Raw genomic sequence first — 20802 nt, forward strand, 5'->3', positions numbered from 1 at the left:
CAAATGTTTTGATTGCCTGAATGGCATCTCATTGTTGGGCAACATGATCATCTTGTGTTCTCAGTTCTTCTGTTCCAAGAAGCCTTTTGTGATATTGTAGAATTGTAAGAGGTTCAGAAAAGAGCAACCAAAATGATCAAGGGGATGGAGCAACTCCCGTATGAAGAAAAGTTGCAGCATTTGGGACTTCTCTTAGTTTAGAGATCAGGCAAGTAAGAGGTGATATGATAGAAGTTTATAAAATAACTATGCACGGCATGGAGAAAGTAGATAGAGAAATGTTTTTCTCCCTCTCATAGCACTAGAATTCAAGGACATTCTGTGAAGCTGAATGTTGGAAGGTTTAGGACAAATAAAAAGAAGCACTTCTTCACTCAGTACATAGTCAAACTTTGGAATTCCCTCCCCCAGGAGGCAGTGATGGTCACTAACTTGGAAGCTTTAAAAGAGGATTAGATAAATTAATGGAGAAGGCTATCAATGGCTACTAGCTATGAGGTAGCAATACCAATTGCTGAGGAGGGGAAAATGCTATTGTGCTCATGTTCTGCTCACTGGTTTCCCACAGACATCCGGTTGGCCACTATGACAGCAGGATACTGGACTAGATAGGCCATTGGCCTGATTTGACAGACTATTCTTAAGTTCTGGTGTTGCCTTTTTTAAAAACAAAAAACTATCATTTTGTTGAAAAGCAAAATTTGTTTATGATAAATAGCCATATAAAACTTGAAAATTAACAGTCTGTGTAACTTTAAATCTAGAGTTACAAACAGTCATCCCCATCTTACTGTGGACTGAGCAACTTCTGAAGAGTTCTCATTTCTCCTGGAAAAACTGTAAGTTTGAATTTTGGTATACCAATACTTATTGTTGAATATGTTTCATTAACATATCTGTTTTTTATGTACTGTTTTTAAAGTGTTCTGATTGAATTTCCTGTTTAGAAATATATCCTAAATGTAGCCTGTATCTTTCTGCTGTCATATATTGAATGTCTACAGCAGTATTTGATTGGGTGTGTGGTTACTGTCAACCTTTGAATTGGGATGACTAGCAACTTTTTCAAAACAGGCCTTCTAGGTGTTTAAAACATCTGGATCTGAAAGTTTCTCAGGTGCAATTTACCATGCAGTTTTCATGGTAACACTTCAGGTACTGCTTGGAAAAAAGATGAAATAAGATATTTGTGTGACTATTAGAATTACCCAAACTTTTAATAGGTTATGTGGCATTAACTCCACAGTCAGTTGGATATAAGCTTTTTTCATATCACACTCTGTTTTTAACTGGTGGAGTACTCTGAAGTGCACAAACTTTTAATGAGATTATGTGTTTAAAAGCTTTGAAGTGCACTTTTCTTGATGCCAGTGGGTTGACCTTAAATAATATGGAAACAATTAAAACACTGTTTAATGGTGAGACTTTTCCTCATCATTTCAAAAAAACAATAAATGGGGCACCTTTGGGCCATGCTACTTTCTACATTAAGATACCATACTTTTCTGTGTATTTGACGAGGGTTTTTTTACTCCCAAATAAAGTAAAAAATGGGGGGTCATCTTATACCTGGGTAGTGCAGAGGGGGGATGGGTGACTGGTTGCATCCGCGAGCAGGATCTAGCGATTGGGTGGGTGAATGGTGTCTGCTGCAAGGGCTGCTTTGGATTGGCTGCTGCTTTGTCAAATGGGCAGGTTATTAGTGGATGTGGCAAGGGCTGCTTTGGATTGGCTGCCACTTCGGCAATTTGGCTTGCGTTGCTTGCGATTGTTAGCGTTTGCCGGCTGGGTGAGTGATATTCAGTTTGGCATCCCCCCCCCAGTTGCTCAACAACCATGGGCATTCCCCCCGAAAAAGCTCAACAACTCTAAGCCATCTCCCCCCATTTTCTTAAATTTGAGCACCCCAACAACTCTAAGCCATCTCCCCCCATTTTCTTAAATTTGAGCACCCCAAATACATGGGGGCACCTTATAGACAGAAAAGTACAGTATATTTTCATTGTATAGCTTTTTCAGTCTGTCAGGGAGGTGCTTCTTAATAACTACTCTTAAACTTTGCACAGTGCAGTTTCCATCAGCCTTAGTATTGAATGATTATTTATGTTGCTTAGGTAGCCTGCGTTGATTTCAGATCTTTTATTGTGGAATTGGTGCTATTAATTCATTATGAATAGAGATGACAGCACTGAGCCTTTTGCAAACTGCATATTGACCAGCATTGGCCAGTTCTGAGCATCTTAAATGTATATTGCATGAAACTGAATCCTGAGGGAGCTCCTCCCACAGCCCAAAAAAGTTACTTTAGGAGGAGAAGATTGGAAGTAATGGTGGGTGATAGCGGGCCCCTAACCAATCTGCTGCTTCTGCTGCATCTCCTCCATGGAGCCCAAGTGCATGTTTTACATTTTGGACCCAGGTGAGGGAGACAGGGTGGGAAGTGATGGGAAGCACAGAAGCAGCTAAGAAATTGTGCACGCACGCACGCATGCACACACGTGCGCGCGCACACACACTCACACACTTTCTCCAGTCAAAATCTCCCTATTCCAAAGAAGCTTTTCCTGGAGGGGAAGGAGAAGGGAGTTCAGATGCACACATTTATGTATAAATGTAAAGTTAGGCTCTGAATTGGTGTTGCATGCTTTGTCTGTTGTCAGACTTCGAACACAAATTTTCCAGATCTTTTCTTAAATTATGTCATATTGTATCACTGTTCCTCACTAGAGCTTTAACTAGCATTAACATTTCTGCCCATGTGTTTTTGTGTTATGTGCAACTTACTTCTACTGGAGTGTTTAATTAACTGGGGGGGGGGGCGGGCATCAAAACAGGTTTTAAGGAAAGAGCTAATGCAAATTAATGTAATTTACTTGAAAGTCTTGGGACTACCATTTTGTTTTTGGCAAACACAATATATTTTTAGAAGTCCTATTTGGAGCTGTCAAAATATACTTCATTGGAGAGCCATGACTATCACATTTTAAAATGGGAAAACAAAATGAGCATGCCATTATGTGAAAAATAACTAAATTTGCAGATAGCCATGCTAGTTTATCAAGAGAAATGTAAAAGCAACAGTAGTAGCTTTTATTCAGAACAATTCAAATATCAGCAAATACAAAGCAAGCTTTCATTTTTAAAGAATTCACCTTCAGCTAGACGCTAAGCTTAAAAAAAAGAAAGGGATAGGATAGGAGAAAATGAACTTTTGGAGCATGATGGGGGGAATTAAGGTGTCTATAACATCAAAATGTAGCATGTCAATTGTTATATAAAGCTACATTAGATCATGCTCAAAATCTACAAAACACTGTGTTCCACCTTGCTACAGCATGCAGACTTGTGGGGGGAAGGTGTTTTAATCATGCCCTCAGACAGAGGCTTTTAGATAAATGGAAATTATTCATGCAGTACATAGTTAAACTATGGAATTTACTCCCACAGGAGGAAAGATTAAAAGAGGATTAGATAAATTAATGGAGAAGACTATCTATCAATGGCTACTAGCTATGATAGCTGTGTTCTGCCTCCACAGTTGGAGGCAGCAATACTTCTGAATGGCCACTGCTAGAAACAACAGGAGAGGAGAGTGCTTTTGTGTTTGAATCTTGCTTGCTGGTTTCTCACAGGTATCTGGTTAGCCACTGTGAGAACAGGATGTTGGACTAGATGGGCCGCTGGACTTGATGGGTCATGGGCCTGACCCAACAGGCTTAAACTGGTTCTCTTAAACTAGTATACAAGCCACCAGGTGATCCATGTTAAAGGTTGCAGAAAAGTTGAGGATATCTGTAGTTTGCACTTTACTCATTTTTTGTTTTGATCAGAGCCATATTTATCAATAAGGCCAACAAGGCCATGGCTTAAAGCATCATAATACAGTGCTGTTTTTACAGTGTCAATATGGAATATGAAAAAGTGCAAGTTGAAACTCCCAGAAATTTTCAAGTCATCCACACAAGCACAAAGGTGTTCAGAACTGCTGCCGTAGAACCATATTTTTTCCTCCCCACTCCCCCAGCCTTTTTTTTTTTTTGCTGAACATCTAGCAGCTCAGTGAAAGTCCTGGGAAACTGGAAAGCTTTCCCACTTCCTTGTGATATTTTGGTTGACTCTGATAAAAGTTATTGTACCACAGTTGCTTTGGGATTTAACTAAATTAGATTTAAATTCATGGGAAATGTCTTTTTTGGAATATTGGTAATGTGAAGCATTTTCACCTATGGATGTAAATCATATATTTATGTTTCTATAAAAGCTAGACACTCTGTAGGAATTACTATTCCAATTTGAGAAAATGGAAACTACGGGATTTCTTACAAGTCATATGGCTGTTACATATGAAGCACATCTTTTTATTTATTTTTGATGGTATACATGGCTGGCTTCTTTGCTAAATTTCCTCAAAGGAATTGAGGCCTTGACAGATAAAGTTTTACTGTGATTATAAATATGAACCAGAAATTTATCATGTTGCACTATATAATTAAATAACATTTATCAGCTGAGTAATACATGCTACTAGTCTGTAGCTGCTGCTGTACCTTAGAGCAAATTCAATTATCATGATTAAATAATGGGTGCTGCAGAATCTTAATTATTGACATGCTAGTCAGTCATTTAAAATCTATTTTTAAAGCACAGCGTGTTTCATCCTGAAACATCAAATATGTTTATACATCACTTTGAATACTGGGGTATAGCTGTCTGAATTCCTTGTTCCTGAGGAATTTCCTGTCCTGTGGTTCCTCTGCATTAATGCTTCATCAATCTGTCCAAAATAGTCCTTATTCTGAAGCACGCTGCAACCCTCCATTAAGTGTGTAAAGAGATGATCCTCGCTTCTTGCTCCCTCATATCAGAATGTTTTGGGCCCATTTCACAAAACAGTGTTCTGTGCAGCTTCCAGCATTTCCCCTGGAAATTGTGAGGAATATTTAAGAAAGCCCTAGTGAAATGGGAGTGAATGTTGTTCAGTCAGCGCCTATCATTCCTCTATCCATCACTCACTTTCTCCGTTTGCAAATTTAAACCCTAACTCCCATATAGAATCAAAGACCTATGAAGATGGAAAGCACCCTGAGGGTTATCCAGTCCAATCCCCTGCAATATGTCCGTATTGTGCACAAGACCACTGAGGCTGATCTGATTGCATATAAGGATAGGTTTTATGAAACCATGGTTAAACTGCAGTGCTGTTATTTGAACAGAAGAAGCTCCTTCCACATAAGAAGCCAAAATCACATACAATATCTATATTGGCTCATGCCTGAATATTAGGATATGTTTAAGACCTTGTTTCTATCAAACTGTTTGCCAGTCTTAAAGCAAGGTCAGAAGGGAGGCTATGGAAGCATTTTGCAATAAGCAATTGCAACACTTCAGTATTTTGGCCTGCCAAGGAATCTGAATGTACGCAAGTCCAGTAAACAGTGAATTAATGTAGCTTCTGAGTCATAAACAGCACTGCTAAATCCTCTCCTGCTCAAGTAAAAATATTTAAAGAAAAAGCTATGAACTTTTGAACACAATGATGCAATACTTATTTGCTAAACTGGATTAAAAGTATAACATTTTAAGAGTGCTTCTCAAAAATATTTGAGATGGGGTAGATGGAACAAATATTTATTTCAATTTTATTCTCCTTAAAATCAGTTATGTGATGTATATAAGTATGAAACCAGTTTTTTCAACCTCCAGTATCTAGCTGCATTTTATGATGAAACCAATAAAGGATTGAAGCTAACAAACTGTTACTAATTTTGCCTCCTGTTATCTGATTACCTATGATCTTCAACCACCAATAATCTGCTGCTGGCTTCCAGTATTTCTAACATTGCAGTGATTACTCTAAAACTGAACCACCTAAACCTTCATTCTGCTTTTGTCTGCGGCTGCTTCCACTTTTGTCGTGCAAAAAACTAAGGCACTTCGAATCACTGAAGGACAGGAGACAGAAAGCCATCCATTATGAACCCTAAGCTAGGACTACGCATCTTTCTCTTGCTTCCTGTGTACTTGTTGATAAATCTGTACAGTGCCCTTATATTCATTCCATGGTATTTTCTTACAAATGCTAAGAAGAAAAAAGCTATGGCGAAGCGATTAAAAGCTAAACCCGTCTCGGACAATCCTGGAAGCCCATACAGAGCCATTTCACATCTTGAGTCATTAGCCACTATAGACTTGCCTGGAGCAGACACTTTGGACAAATTGTTTGACCATGCTGTTGCAAAATTTGGGGAAAAAGATTGTCTTGGAACAAGAGAGATCCTGAGTGAAGAGAATGAAATGCAGCCCCATGGAAAAGTATTTAAGAAGGTAATAACTTTGGTAAATGTTTAAACACCATTAATAAGGTATTTTTAAAAGGTTGATAATGTCTTAAATATCTTACTTGCAATGAATTGGGATCATTTTTTAAAGCACTTGGTATGTTTAGAGGGTCTTGAAATCTATGCACTTTATTATTTGTTATACTATTCAAATAGTAAGTTCAGGTTTTTAAAAAAACATACTTTTTTGTTAAATTAGTAATAAATAGGTCAATGCTCATTTCAAAAGGCATCACCCACTGTTAAGTTACTTTGTCAAGCAAACATAGATATGAAGTTTAATACTTGTTCCAAGTATTGGAACTATGTGCTTCAGTCGGAAGATATTTACTTTGTATATATTTCAGTGGCATTTCTATTGCCATGTGGATTGTTGGCTGCTAATCAAGGGAGAGGATTCTAAAGTACTTCAGAGAACAATGTTATTGAACAAGCTGTATTGATATAGTACGAAAACATCGTATTTGCACAGACACCTTACTGGGCAGGTTTCTTGGCACTACAAACACAGCTGGCCTATTTTGAAAGTTACCTGCATTTCTTTTAGACCAACATTGTGGCTGACTTTCTTAATGATGAATAAAATATTTAGTTTTTAGGCATTCTTGTTCTAGCAAATACTGTCTCGTGTTATATTGATCAAGTCATTCAACAGTATATTTTACTTATTTATTTAGGAGCCTACTAACCAAAGTTCTTGTATATTAAACAAGTGTTTTACTCTTTAACCAGCTGATCTTAGGAAACTATAGGTGGCTGAACTATGAGGAAACTAACCAGAAACTGAACAACTTTGGGAGAGGATTAGTTTCACTTGGGCTAAAACCAAAGAGCACAGTTGCTATTTTCTGTGAAACCCGAACTGAATGGATGATTGCAGCACAAACCTGTTTCCGATACAGCTTTCCTCGTGAGTATTGATGCGTTATCTGGCATATATGAGCAAGTTTGTGGAAAAATAGGACTCTGATCCCCAGGCTCCTTGTTCCCTCCTTTCCTGGTCCTATATTTCCCCCCTCACTGCAATGTTATCTCCTAGTTATCAAAACAGGTATGTAACTTTAAAATACAATGCCAGAGTTTACTGTCCATGATGTTTCTGTGTAAAACTCAAATGTACACAAGGGTAAGCACAGTCATCATTTGGAAGTCTCTTGATTTGCATGAATAGTCACTGTATTTTTCTTACAAACTTCAGAATTTTGCATTGGTATGTCAGGTTTATTCTACTTTGGGATAGTGGTGGGTTTTTTTTGCAGTAGATGTGAAACATAAAATGAACATGAAAAACCAGAATGCTTTTACTCATTCCTCAATGCAAAATAATTGATGATGGCTAAGGAAATACAGATTTGGTTTTAGCTTTTTTTTTTTTTAAAGCAATCTCCCCCTTTCTGTTAAACAGTTGTTACTTTATATGCGACCCTTGGAGAAGATGCAGTAACCTATGGACTGAACGAATCTGGAGCATCTTATCTAATCACTAGCACAGACCTTTTAGAAGGCAAACTCAAGGTAAGTCTTGATGAGATATCTTGATATCTTGATGAGATATCTCCCTCGACTGTCCTCGGGTCCAGTATTGGACCACTTCGACCGGATATCCCCAGCCGATGTGGACAGACTCCTCCGAACTGGAAAGCCCACCACCTGTCCTCTTGACCCGTGCCCGTCTTGGCTGATTAGAGCGTGTCCAGACAAGGTGTGGGCCCTCCTGGGGGATATCATCAATTTGTCCCTTGGCACGGGGACATTCCCAGGGGAACTGAAGGAGGCAGTGGTGCGCCAGCTCTTAAAGAAAACATCATTAGATCCTTTAGATCTATCCAATTACCGCCCGGTTTCGAATCTTCCATTCCTGGGTAAGGTGATTGAGAGAGCGGTTGCTGAACAGCTTGGTGGGTTTCTGGATGAAACATCGGCTCTGGATCCATTCCAGTCCGGCTTCCGCGCTGGTCATGGGACCGAGACGGCTCTGGTTGCCCTAACAGATGATCTTCGTAGACAGCTGGATCGAGGCGGGTCGGGGCTGCTGATTCTTCTAGATCTGTCAGCAGCTTTCGACATGGTTGATCATGAACTTCTGGACCACCGCCTTGCCGACGTGGGGATCCAGGGCACAGTCCTTCAATGGCTGCGCTCGTTTCTCTCTGGTCGGGGACAGAGGGTGGCGCTTGGGGGGGAATTGTCATCGCGCCACTCCTTGGTGTGTGGAGTACCTCAAGGTGCGATACTCTCCCCGATGCTTTTCAACATCTTTATGCGCCCCCTCGCCCAGCTTTTTCGGAGTTTTGGGCTGGGTTGCCATCAGTATGCTGATGACACCCAACTCTATCTGTTGATGGATGGCCATCCTGACTCGGCCCCAGACACACTGACCAGATGTTTGGAAGCTGTGGCTGGATGGTTACGTGGGAGCCGGTTGAAGCTAAATCCTTCGAAGACAGAGGTTCTGTGGCTGGGACGGGGCGATATGGGATTGGGGGGGCAACTCCCATCTCTTGCAGGGGCGCAATTAGTGCCAGCACCGTCCATTAAGAGTTTGGGTGTAATCTTCGACACCTCCCTTTCCATGGAGGCACAGATTGCAGCTATAACAAAGACGGTATTTTTCCACTCGCTCTACGTGGGGCTGCCCTTGAGACTGACCCAGAAACTCCAGCGGGTGCAGAATGCTGCAGCGAGACTCCTTACGAGGTCTTCGCTGCGAGATCACATTCACCCGGTGCTATACCAGCTGCACTGGCTCCCGGTGGAGTACAGGATCAGGTTTAAGGTCCTGGTTTTAACCTTTAAAGCCCTATACGGCCTAGGACCCTCGTACCTATGGGACCACCTCTCCTGGTATGCCCCACAGAGAAACTTACGGTCTTCAAATAAAAACATCTTGAAGGTCCCAGGCCACAGAGAAGTTAGGCTGGCCTCAACTAGAGCCAGGGCTTTTTCGGCTGTGGCTCCGATCTGGTGGAACACTCTGTCACAAGAGACCAGGGCCCTGCAGGACTTGACATCTTTCCTCAGGGCCTGCAAGACAGAGCTGTTCCACCAGGCCTTTGGCCAGGGAACAGCCTGACTCCCTCCCTCGGCAATCTTCGCGGAGCTCTGGCCCAATGGTTGCCAGTGGCTTGAATTAATTAATTTTATAATGAATAATTTTAGAGTGTTGTTTATGCTGTACTTTTGTACTGTTTTATTGTTGTTAGCCGCCCTGAGCCCGGCTTCGGCTGGGGAGGGCGGGATATAAATAAAAATTATTATTATTATTATTATTATTATTATTATTATTATTATTATTATTTGGTATAAATAATATTAATCTTGCAAACGATATGGGTTGGGTTGCTGTTAAGTTTCATGGAAAACTAATTCAACATTAGGCTGAAATTCTGGAGATCGTGTGGACTAACTTGTGGCTATGTGTATTTTGTAGTGGGGATGCAAAGTATTGTCTTGGCTTATAAATCAGTGGGACTCTCAATAAATTCCCTTCATTGAAATTATTTGAAAATTCTAAACAAACAAGTAGTATATTGACCACCATGATTTGGGCACAAAGCTGGAAAGCCAAAGTGGAAACAATATTGATAGCTTCTCTACCTTTTGTGCAATGTTCATCTGAAGGTTTTCATAGTTCTAGTATGAACTAATATATAAAAATATGCTTCCATTTGGACTGGATGTTTAATGGGTGCAGGTAAGGGGAGTAGATTTTTAAAGCACTGATACTAGCCCAAACCATCATAAGGATAGAGGTATCAAAATAAACAGGCAATATGTTAAGATCCTTTTCTGTACACTGTGTAATCAACCTTCAAATATTTCTTCATCAGAATGTTTTGTCAGAAATCCCCTGCCTCAGACATATCATTTATGTGGACAAGAAGACTATCAATAAGTCAGACTATCCTGAAACACTAGAGATCCTTAGCATGCAAGCAGTAGAAGAACTGGGAGCCAAATCAGAAAACTGTAAGTGGACCATGTGAAAGGCTGTCACAGCTGCTTAAAGTTATAAAACACTTCTTTCACTATAGTAAGCAAAGTTGTAAATATATGTTAATCATAGGGAAGAAGTATGAAACTGTAAGCTGTTTAAAATATAAGCTTCTCCCTCAGTATTGTATGCACATGTGTATTTATTTAAAATGTTTCTAGCCCATCCTTCATCTATATTGGGATAGGAAACTCTTTTCAGCCCAGGAGACACATTACCTTATGGGCAACTTTTTTGGGAGCCACATAACTGTGGTGGTGGGTCCAGTTGCAAAAGTGGGCAAAGCAATGGTGTGACTCTTACCCTTGTACAGTATCTTACATTCTAGCCATGAGATTTCTGTAACTACCACACATCTCTTCAGCCTCCTTTCAGGCAAATGGCATTATCACAGTTCAGTAACACATTTCAGCCCAGGATAAATGAGTAAAGGAAGGTTTGGCCTGTGGGATGGGTGTGTTCTGGAGAGTGTCCCAGGGGCCAGATAGAGAAGGCCACATTTGGCCCTTGGGCTTGCAGTTGGTTCCCCAACATTGATCTCTATAGATATGAAGGTGAAGTACAATATATACTGTACAGTACATAATAGAAACAAGCCATACAATAATCTTATAAAACCCTGCATCTGAATAAATAGAAGCAGATATAATCAAAGTACAGTAGCAGGTAAGATCAAACTATTAAATTCTTAAAATGCTGTGTCAAGTAAGTCCTTACATGCTGCTGAAATAATAACAATGTCACCACCAGTTGCACTGCTAAAGAGGGGGCATTCCACAGGCACTCTAGATTGGCAATTCTCATTCCAGTGAGTAGAGTATTAAAATTTTGATAATCCAATATTCCAGGGATGGGGTCCCATTTGGTCCACCAGGCTGACAAATTTTCCAAAAACCATGCTCACCTCTCCCACATTGATGTCATATGTGAAGTTGGATGTAGGACAGGCAGATATGTGGCTGGATCAGCTGCAGAAAGCAGGACTGAATTCCCTGTGCAGGGATTTTAATTCTGCTTGGTCGCTGTCTCCCTCAGTTCCTACGTCTAAAGCTTTGGTAGGTGGACAGAATAATTACCCCAGGGTATATTCCATACTTGTCCTGTTCTGGTCCCACATATGAGCCCACAAGGCAAGGCAAGATTGGTTCTCACAGCACCAAGGAAGACTAGTGAACAATTTGTTCTGACAAGGGTTGGAAGTGAATTGAAACCTCTTGTGCCTTTGCCTCCAATCCACCTCTGTTCTTTCCTTCTTGAGGACTAGAGTTTTCTTAAAATACTAACTCTCTGGCCTGAAGACAGACACATCTCCTGCAGTTCATGGCTTATCACTTTGTGTAGTCCTTGTGGCACTAAAGTGGTGAGGTAGTGGGAGAAGCGTATAGGCCCTCAGGCCCAGGAAATACACCTATAAGAATACTGGATTTGGTTTTATTTCAGTCTTGCTGCTATAGGAGCTAGTTCAATGGGCTCCTGCCTGCAAGCCTCAAATTAAGTGGTCCTAGCATCAGGCTCAAAGCCAGGAATCTGGTCTGGTTCCTTTGCTAGTGACACTGTAGCCTCTGACCTGGTGCGCTGGTCACTGCTGGATTCCAGGTTCATAGCACCACTCGCATTCATTTTAAAACTTGCCTCATAACAGTCACCTTCAGTGGGAGAGCTTTATCCTGTTCCTCTGTGCCTGCATTGGAGCAAAGCATCAGGAAAACAGCTGAACCTTCCAGATGTCAGCCATAAGTTGATAGTTCTTTCAAGTCCACCTGAAGCCTTGGCAGAGGGGCAAACAAAGCACCCAGTCAACCAGCTAATTTGTCAATAAAGATTAAGCCTATTTTTCACCCATAGCCAGAACCATGCATCCTGTTCAGCAGGAATAGATATAATCAAAACGACACCAGCAGGGTATGGATCCCGTTCCTGAGAACTATTTGAGCCCTTCTCCAAGCGGGATACTTTTGATTTAACATCAACATAAAAATGGCATGTAGATGTGTCACATATCTTAGTCTTTCACTACTTTCTTCCCAGTGAGATTAAAGTTGCTTTGGAAATTTCCATTGCTAGAAAGAAGCCCTTCCAATTAGTTCTAAGCTAAGAGACAGAAACTTCTGGGACTTTTTGACCTTTTATAGGAATGCAGATAAGAGTATTCTAGTTTTGGTTTCCCACACAGAGAAAGTACTTACAGTCAAATTTCTTCATAAATTTTGTTTATACCTTGTTTTTCAGCTAAGATTGGCATCAAATATAAAATACAGTTTAATTCATTTTCTGTGATGTACTGATCTGTAATGCTTGTTGCCCCTGATCTTTTTTCTAGTAAATATCTCTCCAAGTCGACCTACTGCCACAGATATGGCCTTAGTAATGTACACCAGTGGCTCCACTGGGAAACCTAAAGGAGTGATGATGATGCATAAAAACTTGATAGCTGGAATGACAGGACAGTGTGAACGGATACCAGGGTTGGGGTAAGCATTTCCTGTTTTTCAAAGATGTATGTCAAAAACTCAAACTCCATTTTTAAAGACAACACTGTCTTTCTGTAATCATTTATGGTGCAATCCTGCTTTCTCCCCATGGAGGATCAGGGCACAGCAGCATACCTGTCAACAGCATGGCAACCAGAGGAATTGGGCCGATTAATGCCTTTTTGGTGCTTCCTCTCACCTGTCACTTAGCAATGATTAAAGTTCATGTGGGTGGGTGGCACTTGCTGTTAACTGCAGCTACTGATGGACAAGCAAGGAGGGAGGGTAGAAAGGATTAGGTTGGCCCATTCTAAACCCTCTTCCTATCACTTTCCATTCCTTTCTCTATGTGTTTTTACATCCTGCCCCCAGCAGATGTACTCTGGCTGAATCATTAGCATGAGACTTAGCTGACAAGGACTAGAATGGGTTAAACAGAACAGTGTTCAAAAGAAGAGATAAATTAGTCTGTCTAGATAAAAGCTATGTGCTTTTCCTAGGAAATGTTATTTATTGATCCTAGGTTCATACTTTGGCTATTTACTTGCTTCTTACTGGATTATAACCTTACACCTTGGACAGGATCATTCTAAGGCTTTACTACAGCAACAGTAGTAATAGAGTATTTAACTCTGATATTGCTAAAGTTAAGGGGGAGACATAGGAGTGGAAAACAAACAAACCCTTTATAAAACAGAGGTCTGAAATGTTTGAATACTAGTCTGAGGATTTTGTAATAGACTTTTTGGGCATCATATATGGGGCCCCACCAAACTGCTAGATATGTGGGGAGAAGACCAGACAAAGGAAACCTAAGTGCTGGTGGCTGATACTTCACCAGTATTTTGGAAATTGGGTACATCTTGGAACTGACATGAATGCACCAAAGGGAAGGTTTATTTTTTTTTATTGCCTGGAAGACTATTGGTGAGGAAGTGGGAGAATAGAAACAGACTTTAAATGGAAACCTGTGGTAGCCTTAAGAAGGGCAATAATAAAACAACAGTGGAAACCTATTTTAACCTGATGTCTCCAAGCTGGAGAGAATACTCTGCTTGAAAATAATTGACAAGTCCAGGAAGTTGAATAGTAGGTTCAAAATTCTTTCCATTGGTGAGATGTTTTTAAAGCTTTCATCTGTTAAGTAATCTAATTTGCCTGGCTATATGTTAGAGAACATAGATCCAAGAAGCCCTCAATTATGAAAAAGGAATGTAGAATAAAAACTGTTTTCTGTGCTTTATAAAAAGAGGATTAGACAAATTCATGGAGGGCAAAGCTATTGGAGGTTAGTCTCCACAATGGCTATGTTATACCTCCACTGTCAGAGGCAGTATGCCTCTGAACAAGAATTGCTGGGAATCACTGGTGGAGGAAGTGCTACTGCACTAAAGTGCTGTATGCAGGCTTCCCATGGATATTTGGTTGGCTACTTTGAGAACAGAGTCCTGGACTGGATGGGCCTTTGACCTGATCCAGCAGGGCTCTTTTTAAGTTCAGATAACCTGCATGCTATACTGAATCACATAATTTTTCTCCTTTAGACCCAAGGACACATACATTGGCTATTTGCCTCTGGCTCATGTATTAGAACTGACAGCAGAAATTTCCTGTATTACTTACGGCTGCAGGATTGGATATTCCTCTCCTCTCACACTATCAGACCAGGTAAGCAAATGTATTGACCTATCCTGTTGGTTGTTCAGAAAGAAAGAAATGTATTAACATTCAGTTGAATTAACACAACAGTTGTGAATAGCATGGAGATGATTAGCAATCCTAGACTCGCCACACTGAAAGGTTCAAAGTGCAGTAGTGGCTAGTGTAGGAAAGTGTAACATCCAAAAAGGCACTTAGGAAACCTTGCTCGGGAAACTGGTTTTAGAAAAATCTAGTTGAACAGCATGATCCACCCCTCACCACCCATAGTCATCTTTAGGATCAGCTTTACAACTAAATAAAAAGAATTGTACCCATCCATAGCACTCTTAACAGCCTGCCCACATATATGTGTATATAATAGAGTGTCTTGAGCAGGCAAGCCCATCAGTTGCTTACCCTGACATACTATAATATGTTGAACATGCAATAAATACAGTGGTGCCTCGCAAGACGAAATTAATTCGTTCCGCAATTCTCTTCGTCTTGCGAGTTTTTCGTCTTGCGATGCACGGTTTCCCATAGGAATGCATTGAAAATCAATTAATGCGTTCCTAGGGAAACCGCCTTCAGACCAGGTCCGGGGACAGTCTGTCCCCCGACCTCTTCTGAAGGCTGGGGGGGGGGGGACAAGGGCTTTTTTCCCACTGCCAGCCTTCAGACGGCTGTTCTGAAGGCTGGCGGTGGGAAGAAAAGCCCTTCTTCCCACCTCCCGCCCTGCAAGCTCCGGGGACAGGAGGTCTTTGCTGCCGACCGCCAGCATTTTAAAAGCCCCTGCTGTCCCGGGGCGATTTTAAAATGCTGGCGGGCGGGAGCGAAGTCTCCGCTGCCCCGGGGAGATTTTAAAATGCTGGGGGTCAGCAGCGAACGCTTCGCTCCCGCCCGCCAGCATTTTAAGATCGCCCGGGGCAGCGGAGAAGTCTCCGCTGTCCCGGGAAGGCAGGCGGGGGGAGCAAAGACTTTTGCCACCGCCTGCCTTCAGAAGAGGTCCAGGACCTCGTTCCGATGCCCGGCGGCAGGGTGCGAGGTTCCCGCCCCACCGCCCGGCATCGGGGCATCGTTCCGATGCCCGGCGGCGGGGGGAGAGGTTCCCGCCCCACAGCCCCGCTTCGGAGCAGCGTTCCGAAGCGGGGCGGCTGGGGCAGGTGTTCCCTGGACCTCTTTTGAAGCAAGCGGCTGCGGAGAGAAGCGATCTCCCCGCAGCCGCTTGCTTCAAAAGGGGTCCGGGACCTCTTTTGAAGGAAGCGGCTGCGGAGAAAAGCGATCTCCCCGCAGCCGCTTGCTTCAAAAGGGGTCCGGGACCTCTTTTGAAGCAAGCGGCTGCGGAGAAAAGCGATCTCCCCGCAGCCGCTTGCTTCAAAAGGGGTCCGGGACCTCTTTTGAAAGAAGCGGCTGCGGAGAAAAGCGATCTCCCCGCAGCCGCTTGCTTCAAAAGGGGTCCGGGACCTCTTTTGAAGGAAGCGGCTGCGGAGAAAAGCGATCTCCCCGCAGCCGCTTGCTTCAAAAGGGGCCCGGGACCTCTTTTGAAGCAAGCGGCTGCGGAGAAAAGCGATCTCCCCGCAGCCGCTTGCTTCAAAAGGGGTCCGGGACCTCTTTTGAAAGAAGCGGCTGCGGAGAGAAGCGATCTCCCCGCAGCCGCTTGCTTCAAAAGGGGTCCGGGACCTCTTTTGAAGGAAGCGGCTGCGGAGAAAAGCGATCTCCCCGCAGCCGCTTGCTTCAAAAGGGGTCCGGGACCTCTTTTGAAGCAAGCGGCTGCGGAGAAAAGCGATCTCCCCGCAGCCGCTTGCTTCAAAAGGGGTCCGGGACCTCTTTTGAAAGAAGCGGCTGCGGAGAAAAGCGATCTCCCCGCAGCCGCTTGCTTCAAAAGGGGTCCGGGACCTCTTTTGAAGGAAGCGGCTGCGGAGAAAAGCGATCTCCCCGCAGCCGCTTGCTTCAAAAGGGGTCCGGGACCTCTTTTGAAGCAAGCGGCTGCGGAGAAAAGCGATCTCCCCGCAGCCGCTTGCTTCAAAAGGGGTCCGGGACCTCTTTTGAAAGAAGCGGCTGCGGAGAAAAGCGATCTCCCCGCAGCCGCTTGCTTCAAAAGGGGTCCGGGACCTCTTTTGAAGGAAGCGGCTGCGGAGAAAAGCGATCTCCCCGCAGCCGCTTGCTTCAAAAGGGGTCCGGGACCTCTTTTGAAGCAAGCGGCTGCGGAGAAAAGCGATCTCCCCGCAGCCGCTTGCTTCAAAAGGGGTCCGGGACCTCTTTTGAAAGAAGCGGCTGCGGAGAAAAGCGATCTCCCCGCAGCCGCTTGCTTCAAAAGGGGTCCGGGACCTCTTTTGAAGCAAGCGGCTGCGGAGAAAAGCGATCTCCCCGCAGCCGCTTGCTTCAAAAGGGGTCCGGGACCTCTTTTGAAGCAAGCGGCTGCGTAGAGAAGCGCAGCCGCTTGCTTCAAAAGAGGTCCGGGGGCAGCGGGAAGCGCTTCCCGCTGCCCCCGGACCTCTTTTGAAGCAAGGGGCGGTGGGGAGAAGCGATCTCCCCGCCGCCCCTTGCTTCAAAAGAGAAGACCCGCTGTCCCCGGGGCAAGCTTCGTTTTGCGAAGCAAGCCCATAGGGAAATTCGTCTTGCGAGGCAACTCGAAAACGAAAAAACCTTTCGTTTTGCGAGTTTTTCGTCTCGCGAGGCGTTCGTCTTGCGGGGTACCACTGTAATATTTATCTTGCTCACTAACTGAATAGCATGCACAGATCTGTGATGCCAAGAAAAGTTTTGCAGCTCCCTTATTGTGTGAATAAATGGATTTAAGCTAGGTTTCAAAGAGCACCACTCCCCAGTATTTTGCCTCATTACTTAGTTGCATCAAGGCCTGCAGATAACTACATACAACTTTGCTATTTCTTTTAGGATCGAAAAGTGTATTGTTAGTGGGGTTCCTTGTGTTTTTGAGGTTCATTCTCTTTCACTGAATGGAATAAAGTAATTGTTTTTTGAATGTGGCAGACTTAGGGCTATTAATGTACTTTTAACTGAGATTCTCATACTCTTTTCTTGCAGTCAAGTAAAATTAAAAAGGGAAGCAAAGGAGATTGTTCTATTTTGAAACCAACATTGATGGCAGCTGTGCCCGTAAGTATTGGTTGGGACAAGTGGCTAGTAAAATACTTTTATTTTCCATATATATTTTTTTTAAAAAAAATTATTAAGTTTTCCAATTTAACAATCTAATAAAGGCCACGTTAAAGATATTCCGAATTTTAAAATAATCAAACAGTCCAAATATTAAGCCAAATCATAAATCTTTGTTTGACTTCCAATGCTCTGAGGTCGGAGGATTGCCATCATCTCACATTTGCGCTGCTTTCTTAATTAGTCCAGGTGGTTCCCATAAATCAATCCGATGTTAATCCTTCGTTCATTTTCACAGCCTCTGAGTTCGTCCAGCAAGCAAGTTATATCAAAACAGTATGTTTCTGTGTGGGTGTTTATTTTCTCCCATGTTTTTCACTTTCGCTTCTTCATGCCAGTTGTTACCCAATACAATACATCCCAAAATGGAGCAAATCTGGCTTTCTGCCAATTGTTACAGGCATATGTCAAACCTTTCCGTTTCGTCTCATACCAGAACAGAACAGATAAGCCTGTATTTTGGCTAGAAGCCTCAATTCCCATCTTCCGCTCTTAACAGCCCCATTAGAATTAATTGCAACTTCGTAAATCTTTTCCACACAGTTAATAATTAGCTCAAAATTATATCAATATTACAATACAGTCCAGTCTCACTTGCATACATAATCAATCGATATTCAGACTTTCCAGGGGGATTTGCCAAGTAAAATAGCAAATACGCAGTATATCAAAAAGAAACAAAGGTGGCTCCCTCTCCCCCCACTTTCCGTTCCGACATACCAGTTTCATAGTAAAGATAATCTCTCTTCCACTCGAATCATTTAGCTCCTCAGTGGCTGAATCAGTTGGCAGAGTAGTTTATCTCCCCTCACTCAGAGCATGCTCGTTAATTAAGTCCGAATTATCATCTTAAAAAACAGGAGTTTCTTAGCTCATGGTGGCAACTTTGGAGAGTTGCCAAAGAGACACACAGTGTTTTCCACCCAGCGCCCCCTCATTCCTACCAGATTGGGGGGCAGGTGTTGGGCGATCTGCGGATGAAGCTGCCCCCCCCCCCGGCCCTGGGGTGGTTGGGAGGATGGTTACTTCCACCTCATCCTCAAAATATCCTGCGCAAAACGGCAGAGATGTAATCAACAGCCTCCACCATGGCAAGCCAAACCAGAAGTCTCCTTTTATTTTCCATATCATTCACTCCCAACAGCCTCAACACTAAGAAGTAGAGTGAATCTGTATGGTAACTTTTTATTTTAATTTAGTAGTTAAAAGGTACAGTGACATATCTTCCCCAATAAGTGTGTACATAGGATTGCAATCCAATATATATATTATACATTTTAGAATTATATTTGGTCCTTGAGTCTGGGATATTTGAGTGCATGATTGAGTGCAAATAATCCATGCTATTACTATAGATATCTTAGCAGCTAATAATTTACATAGCTGACTTGCTGTTGAATATAGGCAACCTAACTTATCTTCATTCCCTGCCACCACAAAATATTGTGATTTTAACCAGCAATTGAGGCTGCAAAACTATGTCCACTTTCCGAAGAGTAGGTGCCGTTGTATTTTACTGGGATTTGCTTTTGAATAGATATGTACATGACTGCACTGTGAAAGACCTAGTGCAAGCTATGGCAGAAAGTCCAACTTGCAGAAAAAGAACTTACTTCATTAAGTTTCATGAGCGTCCCATAAGTCTGACCCATATAAAGTAGCATGCTCAGAAAATAAAAGTCAGTGCTGGGGCAATTGGAAAACTCCTTTATGAGTTGTTGTTTTTTTAACAAAAAGAAAAGAATGGGGTGGTTAGAACTGCAGACCTTGAAGGTTGTCCTCAGATACTATAGTGATGCAAATTAGACACTGTTGTAACTATTTCTTAAACATTAGAAACCAATGTGCTATACTAAAATCTTGTTGAAATAGCATAGCTCAGAGGGAAAGGGAGGAAAGCTCAATTTTTCCATTGTGCATTTCAGCTTGTGCCTACGCAGAATGGCTCCCGGCTAACATTGACCATAAATAGATTAACTAGACTGTACACTAAGCATTGCACAACTAAGGAAAAACTAAGCTGTTTAAAATGAATGAGATTCCTGTTTCCTGTTGCCTTTTTAGATTGCCAGACTGTACTAGTATAAGCAGGAATGGTATTTTTTCTCGACACTCACCTTTATAAAAAAATATTTCTATAGGAAATCATGGACCGAATTTATAAGAACGTCATGAGCAAAGTTCAAGAGATGAACTATATCCAGAAAACACTATTCAAGATAGGATATGACTATAAATTGGAACAAATAAAAAGGGGTTATGATGCACCTTTATGTAATTTGTAAGTATATTTCATATATGTGCCAGTTAATATGTTAAAGCTACAAGTAATTATATAGCTACGAGTAATTATATAGGGAGCAACAATTGAGTAAATGCATTTCTACTAATTTTGTATTCTAAAGAACCAGTGCAAGAAGCACCCCAGATATGGTCCTGCTGCTGTACATCCTCAAGTGTATCTGAATAATTCTTATGTAGGGGTTAATCTATTGCACTTTAGGCTACTACTCCAATATCATCTAGGTTGCGAAACCTTTTTAACCTTTCTACCAGATGAAACATTTTTAGTGCTAGCACTCAACAAAGGGCATAGAGTGGAAGTTAAAACCATAAAGTTTTCTCCTGACATTTCAGTGGGGTTTGGATGAATGCATTGCAGTCAGAATGTGCACATTTGGATTTGAACTGCACAGTCTAAAGCTGGTTTGAAACACAGCCATTATTATTGGGTGTCATGTAAATATGCCTCCATTTAGTTTCTTAAAAATGGGACGGCTAGCCACTGCTGTAACAATAGGGCATAATCCAGATCACATTGTTTGTCAGGAAGGAGATCTTGGAATTGCACATACTTGTTTATTAATGCTTGTTTCTTTTCCTTTAAGACTCTTATTTAACAAGGTGAAAGCACTCCTAGGAGGGAATGTACGCATGATGCTTTCAGGAGGAGCGCCCCTTTCACCTCAAACACAAAGATTCATGAACATTTGTTTCTGCTGTCCTGTTGGCCAAGGATATGGGTTAACAGAAACCTGTGGAGCAGGGACAATTACTGAAGGTAACAATTTAGGGTTACATCATCTCTGTTTCTAGGAGGTCGGTATGGGTTTCTGCTAAATACCGTATTTTTTGCTCTATAAGATGCACTTTTTCCCTCCTAAAAAGTAAGGGGAAA

General features: G+C 42.2%; 1 protein-coding gene across 6 annotated transcripts in view; it reads left to right on the forward strand.

The window, feature by feature from the left end:
* The window catches only part of ACSL4 (acyl-CoA synthetase long chain family member 4), a 50481-nt gene that overhangs the window by 19884 nt on the left and 9795 nt on the right, over positions 1-20802 (forward strand). For 2 of the 6 annotated variants that reach the window (XM_028714266.2, XM_028714267.2), the window contains exons 2-11: positions 765-839; positions 5829-6324; positions 7071-7248; positions 7744-7853; positions 10169-10307; positions 12653-12803; positions 14348-14471; positions 17493-17564; positions 19766-19905; positions 20513-20685. In XM_028714266.2, coding sequence (XP_028570099.2) covers positions 5974-6324; positions 7071-7248; positions 7744-7853; positions 10169-10307; positions 12653-12803; positions 14348-14471; positions 17493-17564; positions 19766-19905; positions 20513-20685 — 1438 coding nt within the window. In that variant the 5' untranslated portion in view covers positions 765-839; positions 5829-5973. The remainder of the gene's footprint in view (positions 1-764; positions 840-5828; positions 6325-7070; positions 7249-7743; positions 7854-10168; positions 10308-12652; positions 12804-14347; positions 14472-17492; positions 17565-19765; positions 19906-20512; positions 20686-20802) is intronic. The other 4 variants (XM_028714268.2, XM_028714270.2, XM_077922338.1 and 1 more) reach the window with 2 other exon arrangements.

Source organism: Podarcis muralis, chromosome Z, assembly GCF_964188315.1.
Source record: "Podarcis muralis chromosome Z, rPodMur119.hap1.1, whole genome shotgun sequence".
NCBI classification, from domain to species: Eukaryota; Metazoa; Chordata; class Lepidosauria; order Squamata; family Lacertidae; genus Podarcis; species Podarcis muralis.